Source organism: Notothenia rossii (genome assembly GCF_949606895.1).
Source record: "Notothenia rossii genome assembly, chromosome: 10".
In the NCBI taxonomy this organism is placed as follows: domain Eukaryota; kingdom Metazoa; phylum Chordata; class Actinopteri; order Perciformes; family Nototheniidae; genus Notothenia; species Notothenia rossii.
In genome coordinates, this window is record NC_136908.1 from 41,151,075 (window position 1) to 41,171,350 (window position 20,276).

The 20,276-nt window shown below is 41.6% G+C and overlaps 1 protein-coding gene across 1 annotated transcript in view; it reads right to left on the reverse strand.

The window, feature by feature from the left end:
• The window catches only part of tmtc1 (transmembrane O-mannosyltransferase targeting cadherins 1), a 185,113-nt gene that overhangs the window by 69,670 nt on the left and 95,167 nt on the right, over positions 1-20,276 (reverse strand). Inside the window, exons 11-13 of the mRNA XM_079654937.1 lie at positions 11,452-11,595; positions 8,364-8,472; positions 6,821-6,923 (exon numbers count right to left, since the gene is read on the reverse strand). Of these exons, the coding sequence (XP_079511063.1) occupies positions 6,821-6,923; positions 8,364-8,472; positions 11,452-11,595 (356 nt within the window). The remainder of the gene's footprint in view (positions 1-6,820; positions 6,924-8,363; positions 8,473-11,451; positions 11,596-20,276) is intronic.

A 20,276-nucleotide genomic window follows, 5' to 3' on the forward strand; every position in this document is an offset into this window, starting at 1 on the left:
ACAAGCAAAGAAGCGAAGGAGTCTAAAAATGACAACGTGAACGGAAAACAACTTTTAGTTGGCCGGCTGTAAGCGGCGTTAGGGTAGAGCTTGACAGCTCCACACCGAGGGAGAGGCCTGCCGATGCGGAGCCTGAAGAGGCTTCAACAACGGCCACATCCGCCGGCATAGTGACACCGTCTCTATTAGTAGAAGAGTGTTTTTATAGCAATTGATCGCATCCACGCTGCTGCACCAGTCAACAGAGCGTGCGTGTGACATATTTAGTAGCAGGATGTGCTCTGAAAAATAGGGCTCCCCGAAAGCAAATGGGTAATTTGAAAACTGACAGAGCTCCCTCTATACAAATCAAACTGAAGACGGTGTGAAAGCACCTATTGTTTTAAATAATGGTTGGAATGTGACCTGTGAGCCTTCTGAATTACCGTGGGACAGCACATCTTATCTTATCTTAATAATATCTTCATATTAATAATAATAATAAATCATACAGTATGTGTCCGAAAGGGAGCAGGAGGAAGCAAACACAAAAATATACTTCATATTAAAGCAAACGATTGTAAAGGTTAAAGTATGAGCATAACAAATAAAGAAGTGTAATGTAAACATTTACATTATGATTATTTAATATATAAAGACTATATATTATTGAATTACAAGATTAGATATACTTTAGTTGATCTAAAATATTGATGTGTTCAAATGCTCTTCAAAACACAACTGAAAGTCCATGAAACTTGTCTTTCTGTATTTGTGAATGAAGCGCCATCTTCTGGTTAAAACCTGAAATTGAAAATCTGGCAACACCCTCTTGGAAAATAGTGGGAGGGCTTAAAGGCCCAGTGAAGTGTGCACCTGTGCATGATCTGTTATGCTAATACGTATAGTAATGACCAAAATTGTCCATTGGAACCCATATCAAAAAATGTTGGAATAGCAACAAATTTGACGAGTTTTGAATTTTCCGGGGAAATCTGCAGTCGACCTTCGCCTTCGTGGGCGTGGCTTGCGATCTACTGCGTGACGTCACGAGATGGACGCCGCTGCACTGTTTACATTCACCACCGTTCGTTTTTTCTCTTTTTCAAAGTCGAATTTCTCAACGTTTTTGAGCTAGTATTTTCCTGGAAAGTGTGTCGGAGTCGACTGGAAGTGATTGCCAATCGAGAAAACCTGACAATGGAGGCGACAGTGAAGAAAGAGGGATGAAAAACACAGGGGAAACGATGCATTGCCGCTGGCTGTAGTAATGTCAAGTCTGCCGAAGTGGCGATGTTTCTGTTCCCAAAAGATGAAGGTGAGCCTGGCTGGTGTCATTGTTTCGTAGATTATTTGATTGATCATGATAAATAAAGGCCAGTGGTCGATTCGAGAGAGAGAGAGAAAGAGAGACTGACAGAGTTACAGGGTTGTTGTTAGCATCTGGTGCTAGCTCGGAGCTAACGGAGATTAGCTGTTTCAACAATAAGGAGAGGGAGAGTGCTCTCCTGTGGGACTGAGAGAGATAACGTCAGCTCAGGGAGGTAAACTGTAGCCTAAGTTATCTCAGTGGGTTTGTTCATCTATGTAAACAAATATTTCCATCTATGTAATATTAGTTGTATAAAATAGGTTAAGAAATCCTTCCAATGTTTTTTGATTATTGAAATATATGTTTCATATGAGTGTTGAGAGCTGTATCCATAAATCTCTTAATGTTGCCCTCAAAGTGCACCAGATTGATCACTTTCCTCATCTATCCTGTCCGAAAAGCTGTCCAAATCAATCATTTCTCTCACACTAGTATCACTTTCCAGAGTCTCCGCCATGTTTACAATCGCAACTGGGTACATCTTGTGACGTCACAGCCACTATCGTCTGCAACTTCCGTTAGGCTCAGACGGCAAAATTAATAATTCATTCATTCATTAATTATGAATTATTAAAAATTATTTTAGCCATGAACAGGCACAATGATATGTAAGGAATGAAACTGCCATTTCATTTTGGTGCAAAAACATGCACTTCACTGGGCCTTTAACATTCCTCTATACTGGTCTTCAACGTTTTTCAGGCCAAGGACCCCCAAATTGATCGGGAGAAGGAACAGGGACCCCCTACTATATCTATTGTATCCAATTGTGTTTATATTAAACTGGGCCTAGTGCCATGTATAAACATACCGGTAGTTACTATTATTGTGCATTCAATACTAAGCTATTCAATTAATACACAGGTTCATAAATTCATGTTTATGTTTTAAACATATGCATGGGTCATGTTTTTATTTTAAACATACATGTGGAAGGGACAGTGAATCCCCAAGTCATCTGTGGATGGCACAAATACTCCCACATTAGTGAGATGTCTGACCCTGATGAGTAGCACATAGCTTATCCAACCTTGGACGGATGGAGGTTGTGGGGCAGAGGGTCATATCAGCCTCAGGCTGCAGTCTGGACCTGTATTTGTTGTTCAGGTAGGTGAGTGAGGAAATTCCACTTTTGAAAAAATATGTTTTTGCAAAGGGCAGAAGGCTCATCATAGCTTTTGCTGCCAATGGTGGAAAGTTTTTCTGGCAAGAGATCCAGAACTTGGTGAGTGGTTTCATATATGTTTCTGAACGTACTGTCAGTGGATTGCTCGATGAGCTGATCCTCCTCTGTCACTGTCTGGCGTGTGCCGTCTGCTGTGTGTCTCTGAATGGAAACTGGATCCATGTCTTGTCCATGCGCCAGGAGACAGATTCAGAAAAGTATTTCCTAAATTGTCCCTCGAGTGCCTCCAAGTGCGCAATAATTGCACCTGTATCGGGGGGCGAGAGGAAAGCAGAAACGCCCAGCTCACTCACTGATGGAAACATGGAAAATATTCCCTCCCCAACATGCTCCATCCATCTTCAGATGTTTTTGAGAAAGACTTCCATTCTGTCATACAGCTGAATGGCATGTGTATTATGACCTTGCATAGGATGTTAAAGAGCAACTTGCAGGTTTTTTTTTTTACTACATGTATGCTTAACCTTGCCTGAAAATTACAATTAAAAAGTTAATGTGGGATTTCATATGTTTTACGAGACATAAGGGCAGGAATTCAGAGGGAGAGGAGCCGTTTTGAGCTCTGCTACAAAAATCTTTTTTTTAACGTCACACATAAGGGAGCAACTTTCTCGGACTCCTTCTCTGCCCAATCCGCGTTAGTAGATTGAAGTTGGTTTGAGCGGTTGTGATTTAGTGAGCTGGTATTTTTTCGGTAATTTTACATTGCATTTCACAATTTTTAATCATTGTGAGCTTGTGTTTGTGCAGGTTGCAAAAACTCCAGCCTGTCAGGACATCGAGTCCACAGTTTGCCTAACAGGAAAAGGACCGGAGCTAGCCTTTGTTCCTGGGTGCGTTGTGCGAGGTGCATCCACCTCCCTGCAGCACATAATCTCCACAGCTGAGGCCATGGGCTGGCATTTCCCACACAAGCACCTATCATACAAATCGTTTATCAGGAAACCGTATTACATCTCTCTCCCCCCCTTCGCTCCTCTCTCTCTTCCCTCCGGTACACAGCTCCGTAAGACGTATTGTGGAGGTGCATTAGGTAACGCGAGATACGGCTGATACTTGCACATTAGTTTCTGTTATGGAGGATCAGTATCAACAGTCCTGCCAGTAACGTTACTATATTATCAATACTACTTTAGTTATAGCCTGATATATGATAGCTAACTTTACAATGTTGTGATGTGACCGACGTTAGCTAACATTAACTGTAGCTAACGCCGGTCACTCACCAAGACAGCTGCCCTGTTCTCCACTGGTTCTCCTCACACCACAGCTCCATTTCTCTCCGATGGCCTTTATTTTTTCTAATCCTTGGCTGCTCCTGGTCTCTTGGACGCCTAGCAGACTCATAATTATGGTCAATTAATTAATTAAGATTGTGGTCCGTCATATGCATACGAATCTACATTTTCAATCAATCAATCAATCAATCAATCAATCAATCAATCAATCAATCAGATACGGCTGTAATAGGCCTAAGGATCACTGTTCTTTATATACTATGGATGCTGGCAACAGTCACATAGTCCAAAGTGAAGGTGATGTTTGACCAGTAATGGTCGAGGCGGGACTTGAGACAGTTAACCGTCTTGGATGTGACAACGCTTTCTGGCAGATCATTCCACAAGTCAACCACACGCATGCTGAAAAAGTTGCGGCGGATAGGCAGTCTCTTGAGTACTGTTTCTTCAACTTGAGGCAGTGTCCACGAGTCCTGGTGTTATAATCCTGTTGTAGTGGGCATGATGTTTTGTAGATGTTGTGGAGATATTTGAAAACTTCGATCACAACTTCCCTCGCCCTTCTATAATACATACTCGGGATCTTAAGACTTTGCAGTCGTTCTTGATATGGTAGGTCCTTTAGTACCAGCTTAGTTGCCCGTCTCTGTATTTTCTCGATGAGCTCAGCATCCTTTTTGTACATGGGGGACCAAGCAGCATTCCCATACTCGAGGAGTGGCCGTACAAGAGGGATGTATAAATGACGTACTATGTCAGAGTCCAAATAAGTGTCTGATCTGCGGATCATTGCTAGGATACCATTCGCTTTGTTACTTGCCCGGGCGCATTTACGCCCCACAGTCCCCCGCCCCCCCCCCCCCCCCCCTCAACAGTCCTGTGTTGCCCCAGCAAGCACAGACGCGGAGAAAGAGCCAGACATATCCAAGAGATAAAACTTTATGAAGGGGCCTGGCGTTGACCAAGACGCCGCCGTACATATATTCTCCACACTCACACGTTGAATAAAGCTGTTGATGCAGCCACAGCCCGAGTGGAGTGCGCACGGACCCGACCCCTACGGGGCAGGCTCTCCCTGCTTGTTCGTAGGCGTGTGCAGAGCCAGCCTGCCAGGCGTTTCATGGACAGAACTTTCCCAGTCACCCCGCCCCCGAAGCACAGAAACAGCTGTTCAGTGCGTCTAAGGGCAGCTGTGCATCCACCAGAGTGGTTGCTGCTTCCGGTCTTGGCTATGCGGCAGTATAATACACACACATGACCAAATAAGGACTATGTGGGAGTTCCCCTCGATTCCATTGGCTCTGACGGTTAGAAAGAGATGTCACCTGTCAAAATCCAGGAGGGGGAGCCAGAGGTATGAAAAATCCACCCAAATGGCGCCAGAAGAGGTTTTTTTTTTGCTAAATCTGTCTAAAAATGTCAAATATCACCTGTTTTGCATCAAGCTTGATACAGGGTACTTATTATATGTTGTAATTTGGATTCCTAAAGCTTTTAGTCTACTAACCCATCATCCAAGGTTAGTTTTCACTATAAGTACAAAATATATTTTGGACCGACACTATAATTTACAGTTTTTTACCATGTTCAATCTGAATTTTCTTTAAAATAAAAAACATCTATATTGAATCTGACTTTTCTACATCCAACTGACAGGTTTATCATTACTTTGAGAAAAAATATTATTAATTTAACCCTTTTAGAAGGGAAGATATGGTCATTTGTTCTGGGAATGTCATTTTCGAGCCTGAAACCTGAAAAACAGGCTCAGGGTTTAATAGGTTAATATAGACTATATTTAGGGTCGATATGCATTGACTTTACTTTAAAATAGCAGATCTCTGTGACCGGATATAGTTTTTGTTGGCTTAGTGAATGCGTGTCTCTTCCTCGGAGGAGCAGCATCACCCGGACTCCGCTGCTCCTCCGCGGCTCCTCCGCGGCTCCTCCGTGCAGAGAGTCTGCACTGCAGCGGTGTGTGTCAGACTTGCGCAGACCTGAGTGCTGGACCCTCCTGGCCACCGGAACCGAAGGTGTCGGATAACGAGGCGTCCTCGTCATCCTCCCCTTCTGCGAAGTCGACCACCCGGTTCCTCGGGAGGGTGAACTCAAACGGCACGTCGTCCAGATCGTCCATGTCGACCACCTCGAGGTCCGGATTATCCAACTGTACCTGCGGGCCGAGCTTCCTCCGGAAGTGCTCTACACGATGCCGGCGGTTTAGCTGCAGAATCGAGCGACAGGCAATGCAGGCCAGCGTCTGGCCCAGGCCCTGCTCGGCATGGTTCGGCCCCAGGCACTGGAAGCACCGGCGGTGTGGGTCAGCGTCTGCAATCAGGCCAGGGTACAACTGACAGGTTCGGAGTTCCAGGAGTGGTTCCATTCTTTCAATAACTGTTTCTCTGCTTTCTCTCATACGTCTCACAGCTCAGTGTCACTTCTGCTCGCTGAAGAGAAAGGGATGATGGTCAGGAGGCGAGGCCTCCTTTTATACGGAGGTGAGATGCACGCGTATTCAGGTAGGCCCGCCCCGGGGCCGGCTACGTCTATAGAAATCTCAGTAGGTGAATGCTTGCATGATAAGGTAGTACCCATAGAGTCCAGTAGAGGGCAGAGCCTGTGAGAGATATAACGATTTCATTTGAATGAGCTGAACATGACAAACCCTTCCACCTCTTCTCTAGCTCCTCTTGGTATATCCTGAGCTATTTCTGTACTAATCTATACATTATGTATACTCATTGTACCTTTAATATTGAGTTAGCCAACCGATTGTTGTCTGATTGCTTTAGGTACTTTTAAGGCTTTTAAGTTTTAGTTCTCTGGCTACAGGTTGAGTTTGAGTGCTGAAAGTAACTGAAGTCAATGGCTGCTTACATTCTTAAGGAACTATGTTAGGATTACATCAGATCAAACCCCTTGTGATGATCTCCAGAACAGTATGAGCTTTTTTATTTTCTCTTGTCAAGGTTTAAACTGGGAATGTTTTTAATGGAAGCCATACCAACCAGCCCTGAAGCCAGAGAGCCATTGGATTTAACTCACCAGTATCCACCAGAAACACTCCGTAGTTATTATGCAGGTCAGAGCTGTCTGGACACTTCTCTATTCCCTCCATATACACTTCTTTGGCTTCAGCAAAGCGTTTCTGTGGAAGAAAGCAGATTCAATTAATACAGATTAAACCAGAAATGAAGTAGACCAAGAGAACACTAGAGCTACAGGTGCTGTGCATGTGGCTGCAGCTCCCTGTGTTTTTATAGATTTTTTTTTATCTTTTTACTACTTTTATTCTCTTAGTTGTACTTTTTTCTTTGGACATTTATTTTTGTTTTGTACCTAACTATGGCCACGTTTTGTTTCAAACGTTTCCTGGTCATTCTCCTTTTTTCCCTTTTTGTGACGGAGCCATGCACAGAGGAGTGACGGCATTGTTTACTACTGTGAGCAGCTGATTGCGCTGTGTAGACCCGTGCTGCTGCCCGGAGCGAGGCATGACATCCCGGAGGAGCTTCGGAGGCTAATGCGGGGCTGCAGGGGAATAAGATGGACGAGCTCAGCGTGCTGACGAAGGCGCAGTGGGAATACCGTGAGTGCAGCGTCATGTGTTTTACGGAGACTTGGGCCCTTTCTCATTTCTCTAATTCCCCTCCTCGACCTCCCCCTGGATGGATCGGGTTGCACTGTGAGAATCACCTTTTTTGATTTCTCCAGTGCTTTCAACACGATCCAGCAACGGCTACTGAGTGACAAGCATCAGAGCCGGTGACACCAGCAGAATCAATAAACTGATCAGGAAAGCTCGGTCTGTCATCAGCATCAAGCCGGACACTTTTGAAGCTCTGGTGGAGAGGAGGACACTGAACAGGCTGTTGTCCATGATGGATAACCGCACCCATCCTCTCCACCTGCAGCTGGACAGACAGCAGAGCTCCTTTTCCAACAGACTGCTGCAGCTTCACTGTCACAAGGACAGATGCAATAACTGCTGTGAACCAAATCACCTCTGGCAGCCTGGCAGAGAACTCTCTTGTCCATAGGTTCTCTTGGAATAAAATCACACTGTACATTTTACATTTATATATTCAGTTTAATATTTCATCTGTCACATAGTTATGTATATATAATACCTTGCTTTATATCTTGTTATTGTTAAATTGTAAGTTCAACATGTATATTTTCTACTTTCTTGTTTATTTCATGTCTTTTAATTTGTATTTTACAATGCCATGTCTATTTATGCTGCTGCAACACAAACATTTCCCAAATTGGGATCAATAAAGTACTATCTTATCTTAATGTAATTCAGGAGTTGTGAAGCAGTGTTGAGTTATAACATGCCTCCTAAAAGACAACATAAAACATACTTTAAAAAAAAGCAGCCATACTGAGCACTATCCCCCTTCATCTTTATTGGTCTTTGTTTTCTATTGTACCATGTGTGCTTATATCTTTAACCTCTGACTTTTATTAACTCTTATTTTCAGTTTCTCTCGTATTACGTGCATAATTGTTAAAAGCAAATAAAGCTTGATTATTATTATTATGATTATTATAGTGTCCTCCTTATATCTTTGTGATGTTTCACCTGTTCAGCATAGAGTGAAGCCAGACTGGAGTAAGCATCAGCAAAATGTGGACCGAAGTGTATGGAGTCCTTCAGCAGAGCCTCAGCTTCTTCTTCCTTCCCAAGTGACCTGGAACACATCGTATTTTTCTTATATATGCAGTAGTAGTATGTAAACTATACATATAATATATATACAGTGGAGGAAATAAGTTTACCCACTTACACAGAAATTAACAGTCTGTAATTTTAATGGTAGGTTTATATAAACAGTGAGGGTAAAAATATCAAAAGGAAAATCCAGAAATGTACATTATATAAAAGATCAAAATTGATTTGCATTTAACTTTGGGAAATAAGTATTTGATCCCCTTGCAGAACATGTGTTAGTACTTGGTGGAGAAACCCTTGTTGGACGCAGAGGTCAGACGCTTCTTGTAGCTGGTCTCCAGGTTTGTGAACATCTCAGGAAGGATGTTGGTCCACTCCTCTCTGAAGATCCTCTCTAAAACCTTCAGGTTTTGAGGCTGATGCTTGGCGTCTCCAAGCCTCAGCTCCCTCCACAGATTTTCTATGGGATTAAGGTCCGGAGACTGGCTAGGCCCCTCCATCACCTATAGGTGCTTCTTCTTTAGCCACTCCTGTGTTGCCTTGGCCGTATGTTCAGGGTCATTGTCCTGCTGGAAGACCCCTCCATGACCCATGTTCAGAGTCCTGGCTGAGGGAAGGAGGCTATCGGCCAAGATTTTACGGCCCCTACATCCTCTCCTCGATGCAGGGAAGTCATAATGTTTCCACCTCCATGCTTGACGGTGGGGATGGTGTTCTGGGGTTATAGTCAGCGTCTCTCTGAAACAGGGCGTGTCGGGTTGATGCCAAAGATCTCGAAGGTCTCATCTGACCACATCACCTTCTACCAAGCCTTCTCTGAATCATTCAGATGTTCATTGTCAAAATTCAGACGGGCCGTTTATGATCTTCTTGAGCAGGGGGGCCTTCAGGTGCTGCAGGATTTGATCCATTGTGGTGTAGTGTGTTACCAATAGTTTTCTTGGGGTCCCAGCTGCCTTGAGATCATTAACAAGTTCCTCCTGTGTAGTTCTTGGCTGATCCTTCACCTTTCTCATGGCCATCAATACCCCACGGGGCCAGATCTTGTGTGGAGTCCCAGACCGAGGGCGAATGATGCTCATTTGGTCTTTCTTCCTTTTCTGAATAATGGCACCAACAGTTGTCTCCTCCTCACCGAGCTGCTTTCTGATGGTCTTGTAGCCGATCCCAGCCTAGTGCAGGTCTACTATCTTGTCCCTGAGGTCCTTAGAAAGCTCTTTGGTCTTGTCCATGGTGGAGAGGTTGGAATATGATTGGTTGATTCGGTGGACAGGTGTCTTTAATACAGGTAACAAGTTGATATTAGGAGTACTTTTTTAAAGGAAGAGGACTTATTTAACCGGTCTGCGGGAGCCAGAATCCTTGTTTGTTACAAGGGGATCAAATACTTATTTCCAACAGTTAAATGCAAATACATTTTTATCTTTTATATAATGTCAATTTCTGGATTTTCTTTTTGATATTCTTACTCTCAATGTTTATATACACCTACCATTGCAATTATAGACCATTCATTTATTTGTAAGTGGGCAAACTTACAAAATATGCAGGGGATCAAATACTTATTTCCTCCACTGTATATACTGTAATTAGACCCTCCAGAAAAACGCGATCCTGCGATCGCAGAATTTACCGCATAATCAGCAAAATGGCGCAGATTTTTAAAAGGCCGCATATTTACCAAAAGGCCGCATAATCCCCGCATTTTTCCACACAAAGTTGAGAGAAAAAAAAGTTAACTCGTATTGACGTGAAGTAGTGATGATGATGACGTGACGTCATCAGCTCACGCATCCCAGAAGGTAAACAACAACGTAGAGTGAACGTGTGGAAGCAGTACCCCTATGTCTTTCACAAAAGTGGGGGGAAACTATTCCCCGTGCAACTGTGTGTTGGAGCATAAGTCTTAGAGAAAACCGACGGTGACGACCCACTTTGATTCAGTCAAACATCCGAAAATGCTTTCACCGAGGCATCAACCTTCAAAACCCTTTCGAGGACTACAAGAAACGAAGTGAGTATAGCCTACAAGATTGAAGCTGGTCAGATAACGAACGAGTAAATGAAAACAGAATGAGGCGGAGAAGTGTGTGTGTGTGTGTGTGTGTGTGTGTGTGTGTGTGTGTGTGTGTGTGTGTGTGTGTGTGTGTGTGTGTGTGTGTGTGTGTGTGTGTGTGTGTGTGTGTGTGTGTGTGTGTGTGTGTGTGTGTGTGTGTTTAATTGAATAGGGAAGGGGTTTAACATTAGTGGCAGGTTTTGTGTGAGAGAGAATAAATAAGGCAGCCCTATATTTAAAAAAAAAATCTATTATTTTTCGCAACTTTCCGCATATTTCGCAATTTCACCGCATAAAATCACATAAAGATTTTAGCCCGCATAATCAAGGATTTTAGCCCGCATAATCGAGGATTTTAGCCCGCATAATCAAGGATTTTTGCCCGTGTTTTTCTGAAGGGTCTATGTAATGTGTAATACCAGACCTGACCCTCACTCACAACTAAAACATACTTGTAAGGGTGTTTTATCCCCAGGATAAACATTTCCAGTGAAATTAAACATATCTAATATCGCAAGTGTTAGATATGTTTAAGAAATCATTGCTCATACACAGGTCCTCCCTGGACATATGCCTACACATATTAAAGCATGTACTCAATAGCACCACCATGTGGTCAGTTGTTAGGTATTTGACACTTTGTCTAAAATATATTCGCACTATGACTTCGCCAAATCATATTTGGATTTCACTTGCTAGTGAACCACATTTATTTTTTGTTAAAACCCAATTAATTATAAGAGTCAACTGAATGATTTATGATTATCTTTTGTTGTTGCGATTATTGATCATTCTTGGGTGAAAAGAAAATAAGTAACTTAGAATTTCCTTTGAGCAATAATTTAGAATTTGCTGCTTTAACAGGACCTTAGCAGTGAGCTAGTAAGCCGTCTTCTTCAATGGCCGCTCTGTTTGTGTTTCCGGAGTCTGAGCATGTCTTACTTGAGGAGGTTCCCCAGGTTAAACAGAGCTCGGTTATGCTGAGGGTTAGTGGCCAGTGCCTTCCTGTAGTAGCGCTCAGCCTCCTCTGGGTCACGGGTCAGAGTGCCCAGATTGTTCATGGCGCTGGCATGGCGGGGGTATAACCTAAGAGGAGGGGAGGAAAGCAAAGACAGCAAAAGAGGAGATTGGAGAAAGGAAATAAACGGGACAGCATATTAAAAAAATAAACTGTCATAAATATTTATTCTGCCAACAAAACAGTTTATCACTGGAAGCATAAAGACTTAATTTTCTTTGGACAGTATATCAATGATGACGGCGTAGTTTCTTTAAAAACTCCTAAAAATACAAGTTACCGTATTCACACTTTTTCAGATACCTTCAGGTTAGAAGCTACGTACGAAGCAGTATGCTGCAGATTAAAACCAATAAAGATGTACATCCATTAGTTAAGTTGTAGCAGGACAGGGGAAAAGGTAAACACAATCCTACAGATTGCCAGAGAAAATGACTGCTCAGAGGAGGGGATTTCTCATTTCACTAACCGCTTGCTGCTTCCACTCCTCTCTCCTTGGTTCCCCTCCTCGACTCCTCTGCTCGCATCTCTTGTGGGCGGCAGTAAGACACGAGGATAGGAGTCGAGGAGGGGAATTAGTTAAATGAGAAAGGGCCCAGGGCTGCGGTCGAATTGTCAGTTTAGCATTTTACAACTTATGTGGTAACTTGCCAAAGTGCTTTGTTTTGAACAATCAACACTATAACAATCAAAAGGAGAAATATGAACGTTAGTTTTTTAATGAAATTATCAAATAAAGTCAACATTTCATAGTGTTTACTCAGCTCAGTCAGCTATGTGGGGTTTCTTAAACTTTTAAAAGATGCTTTGAATGGTAATATACACAGTGATAGATGTTAAGGACTAACACGTTTATTTTAAGATCTTTAAAATACAATCATACATATTGGGATCATTTGTATTAATGTGGATGAGGGGTGAGGTTGACGAGCATAAGTGAGGTTGACGAGCATAAGTTTCACTTAACTTTTTATTTAAATTCCAACCTTGGTCACGAAAAATATTTGTTTCTCTGTTGTTCACGTTCATAAAGCATAAAACAACACCATAAGAGCACGGTGCATAGTATCTAGATTGCAGTAGTCCGCTGTTAAGCTGACCATTGAGCGGCCCGACCAAGCAAGGAGGCAGAGGCAGAACGTCCAAATATAACCCGGTGTGGGCATTTATTAAATCATAAACATATGACACAGCCTCAATCTGCTGCCCACGTGAACACAGTCACCAGCCACCACAAGGATCTCACACACACTACCTGCCCACTGACAGGGAAAACAGAGCCTAAATACACACATTAATCAATCAACAAGAAACAGGTGAGGGGGGAGGAGACAACATAGGGCACCAGGTGAACACAATCAACCACAATGAAGCTATACAATCCGTAACGGAGGCCGAGATCTATGGGCCCAGAGATCACCTCCGTGACATCCGCCGATCTTATTATACATCCATGTAGTTCGCTGTATAGAAAACTGTAGTTTCCCCACAGCAGCAGACGCACATTTATCACGTCCGCTAGCGCATCATAAATACGTCTGATAGTGTAAGTGCAGTCGGATTCTCAAAGCACCGCAGTCTCTTTTCCTAAGTCTTTTTTAATTATCCTATCCACTATTCCTTAACCCCGTGACGTGTCACAAAGAAGTCAAGGAATAGTGGATAGGAATAGACGATAGGAGCTGATTTTTAGACAATTCGACCGCAACCCAGGCAATTTTTGGGAGCTTTACCACTGAACTCAGGAGCTGTTGGGGCAACACAGTCTCACTCCCTGATGGTCAGGGTGCTTTGGCGTGCAGTTGTGACACTCCGAATCTCCTTCAGCTTCATAAATGGACGCAAAGAGCTTTCAACTGATTGCAATGTATTCCCATCGGCGGCAGTTAAAGGCAATGTGAGCGTCCATTCCCATTGGATAACGGAGAATTTTACACCCGGAAGTAAGTATTCCCCTTATTGAACCCTGTATTCTCTCTAATGTCGATTGATTTTACAGTGATATCTGCATTACTCATCAACTGAAAAACACCAGATTATACCTGTTAAATTGTGTACAATGCCTTTGTGTTTTTCCCCTTCGATTCGGAGAAACAAATCGTTTTTTCTGAGTTTAGGTTGGCCGAAGACACTACACTACCCATAATCCTCAGCTATCGTTTGGGAAGATACCAGTCCGCTTTGCTTGACATAACCCTTGATTAGTCCTCAAGCTCTGTGATTGGATGTTGGAGTGGCAGTGCGCCAAGGTTACGCCGAGCGTCAAACAGCACTTTGAAATGGAATGGAGCCACGGCAGACTATCCAAAACAGGATTCGAACAAGTCCACCCCCGCCCCCAAGAACTACACATGCTGGCTATTTGTGTGTTTTAGCAACATGTTCTATGGCGCGCCTCTACTGGGAATTGCAGTTTTAAAAGACGTTTTTGTATTTCCCATAATTAGAAGTTGCCAGGATTAAACTGTGTACACCCCTGGAGGTTTAGGGGATGGGAACCACATTGGTGCTCACATTAAAAAAATATCATTTATAAATGGGGGAAAATTGCTTGCGTCTATAATTGACAGCATTTATATACCCACATGACAGCTCAGGTCAGAAGAGTTTTATTTAATAGCTGTTCTTATGTCTGTTACCCCTCTTGTTGTTAATTGATAAGCCTTGAAACATGCACTTGTCAAGGTTCAGAGGCACATTTAGCAAATATGGCAGTAGCCATCGATCACCTTAAGATAAGATATACTTTATTGATCCCAAGTTGGGAAAACATTTTGTTACAGCAGCATGTAAAACACGCAATGTATTGTTACTTTGTTATTCTACTTGGGTCACAGGTTCCTCAACAGTGCATTACAAGACATTAGGGATGTTAAGACTCACCGATTCGCATCGGTGCAGCGGCATAAATGTTCAAGATGCGAGTGCACCGGTTGAAAGAGTGCACATCGGCTAAGTTTGGGTGGAACTCGTGATGCATCGATTGTAGCGTCTTTGCATCGGGTAAAAAAACGATTCATTCATATAATATCCTCTCATCCTGTCAGCACTCAGCAGAGACACTCTTTGATCTTTGCTTCGCACTACGGAGGCCGAGAGTCTCAGTTATCAACACACATGGAAGTCGAGGAGAAAGAGAAACACAGTGCACCGAAAAATACCTACAAGTCAAACGTTTGGCAGCACTTCGAATTTTCCAGAAAGACGGACAACTTGAAAAATCGCTCTCAAATTGTAAACGAGGCTGTGCCGCTTTAAAGTACACAAGTAGTACAAGGTACTTAGCGACGCTAATAAAGAGGCGACATGGGGTCTGCGGCTGAAAAGAGAAACCTGAAAGTTAGACATATGAGTGAAATCACTCAGTGAGGTGTTATGTCAGAGAGAGTGGTGTTTAGTTTACAGCAGCCTGTGACTGCCAATAATAGTTTAAATGTCTTCCTTACTGTAAGCAGTTATGATAGAGCTGTTTGTGAAAGGTTATTTGTATTTTTTATTGTTCATATAGAAACCACTGCGTTCTGCTCACTGGTGAGTTAGCCTATGAATGAGTGTTAAGCACATCAGGCTGGCAGCTGTATGGGCATTGCACTATGGTAGTTGTTATTTGCACATTGTTAATCATGGGCAATGCATCCTTAAATTGTTTAACTGTGAGGTGTTATACAATTGTGCTGTACTCTGGAGACAGAGAACACTACTACACTTGTGAAAAGGCCAGTTTGTGAAAGGTCCAAGTGTTTGTTTTGTTAAAGGTAAAAAAGGAATAGCATGATGGGATGTGCAGTACTAGTAGAGAGAACCACATATGTAAAGCACTTTTGTGTTAATTTATGATTTGCTGCATATGAGGAATAAAACAAAAATCCTCCGTCGTACCATATTGAATTGTATCATTACTTTGCATCGTGTTGAATCACATCGTATCGCCCGTATCACATAATGTTGAATCAAATCATATCGAACTGTATCGCAACAGGGGTGAATCGTATCACATCGCCTGGTGTTTCAAAGGTATCATTAATGTATCGTATCGTTGGCAGCGTATCGAGATGCGCATCGTATCGGCATCAGTGATGGAGATGCACATCCCTAGTGTTCACCATTAAACTGTCATATTCTGCACATTTCTTATACTATCTAAATACATCTTATAAGAGTATAATTAATATGTATAATATCAGTTAAAATAAGTGCTTCAAAAGCTGCAGCTAATTCAGAACGCCGCTGCTCGAGTCCTCACTAACACTAAGAAAGTGGATCAAATCACTCCAGTTCTGAAGTCTTTACACTGGCTTCCTGTGTGTCAAAGAATTGATTTCAAAATACTGCTGCTGGTTTATAAAGCTTTGAATGGTTTAGGCCCAAAATACATTTCTGACCTACTGCTAAATTATGAACCATCCAGATCAGAACTAAACATGGAGAAGCAGCATTCAGTTATTATGCTCCAAATATCTGGAACAAACTACCAGAAACATGCAGGTCCCCTTTTTTTTCTTTTAATGTTTATTTTATTATCTTTGCTTTTTAATTACTGTTTTTAAAGTCCATTTTCTTAATATCTATCTTTTTGTAAAGCACTTTGAATTGCCTTGTGTTCAAAGGTGCTATATAAATAAACTTGCCTTGCCTTGAACATAGTTAACATTGCAGGAAAGTTGATTGTCAATTCCCAAAACAAACAATGCATTATATTAGACGTTAAGTACTTTGTCAGGCTTAATATTTATCTGTAGATACCCCCAAAGCTTTTTGCTTATTTAAAAGAAGACCTTAACCTATGTATTATACCTAAGTATTATTATATATTAGGGGTGTAACGGTTCACAAACATTTCGGTTCGGTACGTACCTCGGTTTTTAGGTCACGGTTCGGTACGTTTTCGGTACAGCAGAAAAAATTATCACAAAACATAAAATATATATATATATTTTTATTATTATTAAACTGTGAATAATGTATTCACTCAAATAAATACAAAATATAATAAAATAAACATTAAGGTGCAGCATTTCGATGAACTGAAATAATCTGTATTTGAACTGTACTGTACTAGTATTCACAAAACATAAACTATTAGTTTTGGGTTTTTAATTATTATTAAACTGTGAATATTCACTCAAATAAATACAAAATATAATAAAATAAACATTAAGGTGCAGCATTTCGATGAACTGAAATAATTTGTATTTGAACTGTACTGTACTAGTACCTAAGCAGCCAGTTTGACATTAGGACTTGCTTGTCATTGTATTTTCATGTTTTTTTAAAGAAAAATGAACTTGTCCACATTGCTTGCCGAAAGGGCAGATCTGCTGGCACTAACAATGTCTCCTGCTGTGGAGAACACCCTCTCGCTAGGGACAGAGGTAGCAGATACAGCCAGGTAGCGCTTTGCTAACATGGCAACATAAGGATATTTGGCGTTTGTAATAGCTTTTGGCTCGGTCTGAACTTTTTGCGAGTGTTGGAGGCTTAAATGCTAGTGGGAGTTGGGTTTGCACTTCAGTCTTTTTTCTTTTGGTACCGGTGATATTCACGTTCGGGTGGTGCCTTTTCAAATGAGTGTGCAAGTTTGATGTATTGCCAGCCGCGTAACCAATTTTAGTTGAACAATGCCGACAAACAGCTTCGGTTCGGTTCGGTCCACCGTCATCCTTGTACTTAACTGCGAAACCAAAATGTTCCCAAACCGGAGACTTCAATGATGCTGGAGTATTTTCGAGCTCAACTTTATCTGCGTTCGCCATTTCCTCAAATTACTGACTACATTTGAACGCATCCCTGTGACCAGCTCTCATAGTATGCCTCTCGTCCAATGAAATGACTTGGTCGCTCTATGACGCGTTGAACCCAATGTGAGCAAATTACTCTGAATGCTGCGACGCAGAACCTGAGATTACTTCCAGAAAGTTGTTCACGTTCTCAATTTTTTACGTTTAACGTTATATTCGTTCGGTACACTTCCGTACACACGTGTACCGAACCGAAGGGCCCGAACCGAATAATTTCGTTACGGTATGTATGCCGTTACACCCCTATTATATATTATATTAGTTTGTCCGTTTTGCACATCCTCCTATTAATATCTTTGTACATCCGGCACTAAACTGTTTTATTCTAGATATAATTTACAGTATCTTCTTGATATTTTCTATTCTATATTTCTATCATTGACCTTCTACTTTCCCCCTATATACTCTTAATGTTTAAATGTTTTCATCAAATATAACACATTCAACAAAACATGCAGCAGACCTTAGGCAAGGCAAGGCACGTTTATTTATATAGCACCTTTCAACACAAGGCAATTCAAAGTGCTTTACAAAAATGAAAGACATTAAGAAAAAAGCATTTAAAAACAGTCATTAAAAAGCAACACAATCTACCTGCATTGCAGTTACTCTAAACGTGTAATCATGTGCTTTAACAACTAGGTGTTGCAGGTTAAAAAACTGTCAAGTTTACAGTGTTAACACAATAACTTATACTGCTGTTTCTGGTTTAGTTTACGACGGATATATTTTGTCATCCACTCATATATTGTTTTGATATAACACAAAAGCAATGGGAAAAACCCACAGCAACACAAAAAAGATGGTCTTAACATGACCCAGCGGTCTAGTTAATAAACAATTATAATATCAAACAAAATGTTAACTTTATTGTGAAATTAAAACAGAATTGTAAAAGAATAGTTTCCGGTCTATTCTGAGGCCCAATCTCTGTAGATAAATAAAGAACTAAGGCAGATGTGTAATATTTAATGCAGCCGAACCATTTATTACAATGCATTTATGTGAGGCGTGAGGCGTAGTGGACTAGTGCGTTGGTGTTCGGATCGGGTGGTCACAGGTTCAAACCCCACTGCAGTCAGCATGTCGTTGCGTCCCTGGGCAAGACACTTCATCCCAAATTGCTCCTGTGGTGATTGTCCACAGTATTGAGAATGTAAGTCGCTTTGGATAAAAGCGTCTAACAAGTAACATGTAAAGTAACATGTAATGTAATGTGATGACTTTCAAAGAGTAAAAGCAAGCACTGCTGAATAAAGTATTATTTTATCTTTTCCGAATCTTTTTTTCATATGGAATACAGTCGGAGGTCAACCAATCACAGAGCTTGAGTACTAATCACAGGGTGATAACATCAAAGTGCTATTTTTTTACAAGTGGGGGGTGGACTGAACATCCTTTAGGGGGTCGTCGCCTCCTCTAGGGGGGTCCGGGGCAGTGGTGTAGTCTACTTTTTTGTAGTGGGTATACTGTAATAATTGTATTCATCCTGTCTCGAAGCAACACCTCATGAACACCATCACACTTAGTAATGCATAGACTAGTCTTGAGACTGGTTATGTGTTATCAACATGTCAATGTATTATAAGCATTTTTATGTGACTTTTAACTGCCAGAGACATTAACAATAAAAAAATAAAAGAATGAACAATGATGGAAAAAGCCCACTTATCTTCTAGGGTTGAACAATTAATCGACATTTTTATCAAAATCTCAATATGGCCTACTGCAAACACTGTCTCTGACACAGCTCTCACCAAATTTCCAACTAAATCCTGTCCACCCTTCTCCGTGAGGTCCTGGGCTATTTTGTGTGCTCTGGACGTCTCATGTCGTCTAATCTTGTTTCTCAAAGAGGCCAGAGATGTTGATCTGCTTGAATCTGAGGACTGGATCTTAAAGTGCACCCACTCCTCAGACATAGACACTCGTTGTTCTGTGAGGACATCTGTTGATTTTGTAGCACTGCAAAGAGCACAGCCTGGAAATAAACAAAACCATGACTAATTAGCATAATACACGTTTTTACCAATAATATCTGCAGAAAAGAGCCAAGATTTACTCAAAAGTATTTAATAAACTGCTTACAATATTTACATCATGGCTAACAAATGCATGAAAAGCAGATAAAAGGAGAAAAATCTTCCACTTTTTCAATAGCTAATTATTTGACAACTACTGATAACTAACATATAGTAATATAATGGTGCAAATGTTTTAAATGCACTTTTAACATGACCATGAATTATCTCTCCTTTGCATAGTCATTGACTTTATGAATTTCTGTTGTTTAGATCAGCTTTCCTTTGCATGTCTGCTGACATTTACCTAACTTTCTATCCCTCCACTCTAACCAAGGATGCCTGTTCTTACATTCCAGCTACTGTTACGTTAATGATAACCATGCTAATTCCACTTACCGGGTAAATTTGCGGTAGCGCCGGGCTCGTTCTCTGTCACCTTTAGGACAGCCGCCTGACCTGGCTCTTCTTCTGTAGTGGTAATAGGGGAAAACTTCGGAAAACATTAAAATATTTTCGTCTGTTTTCGTTTCATGTTTGCTTCCTGTTTAGCGCTCCGCGAACTTGAATGATGGAAGGATCAAATTCTGATAACGTTAGAGAAACGTGGGGTTTGTCAGAGCCGAACAAAGTGTGTTGCTGTTGCTTAGCAACAGGCCAAAGGCGACGGAAGCCCCAGACGTCCAAAAGTATTAACACAGAAGGGGGCGAAAGCGTGAAAGCGAAGTCACAAAATGATGTTGTTACGTATCATCGCTCATTTTTAAGAGGGCATACGGAAATCACTGGCATTTTCTAGTGGGTATACGGCGTATACCTGCGTATCACGTAGACTACACCACTGGTCCGGGGGCATGCTCCCCCGGGAAGATTTATTTTAAAATATTGAAGTTAAAAGCATCAATCTGGTGTACTTTGAGAGCAACATTA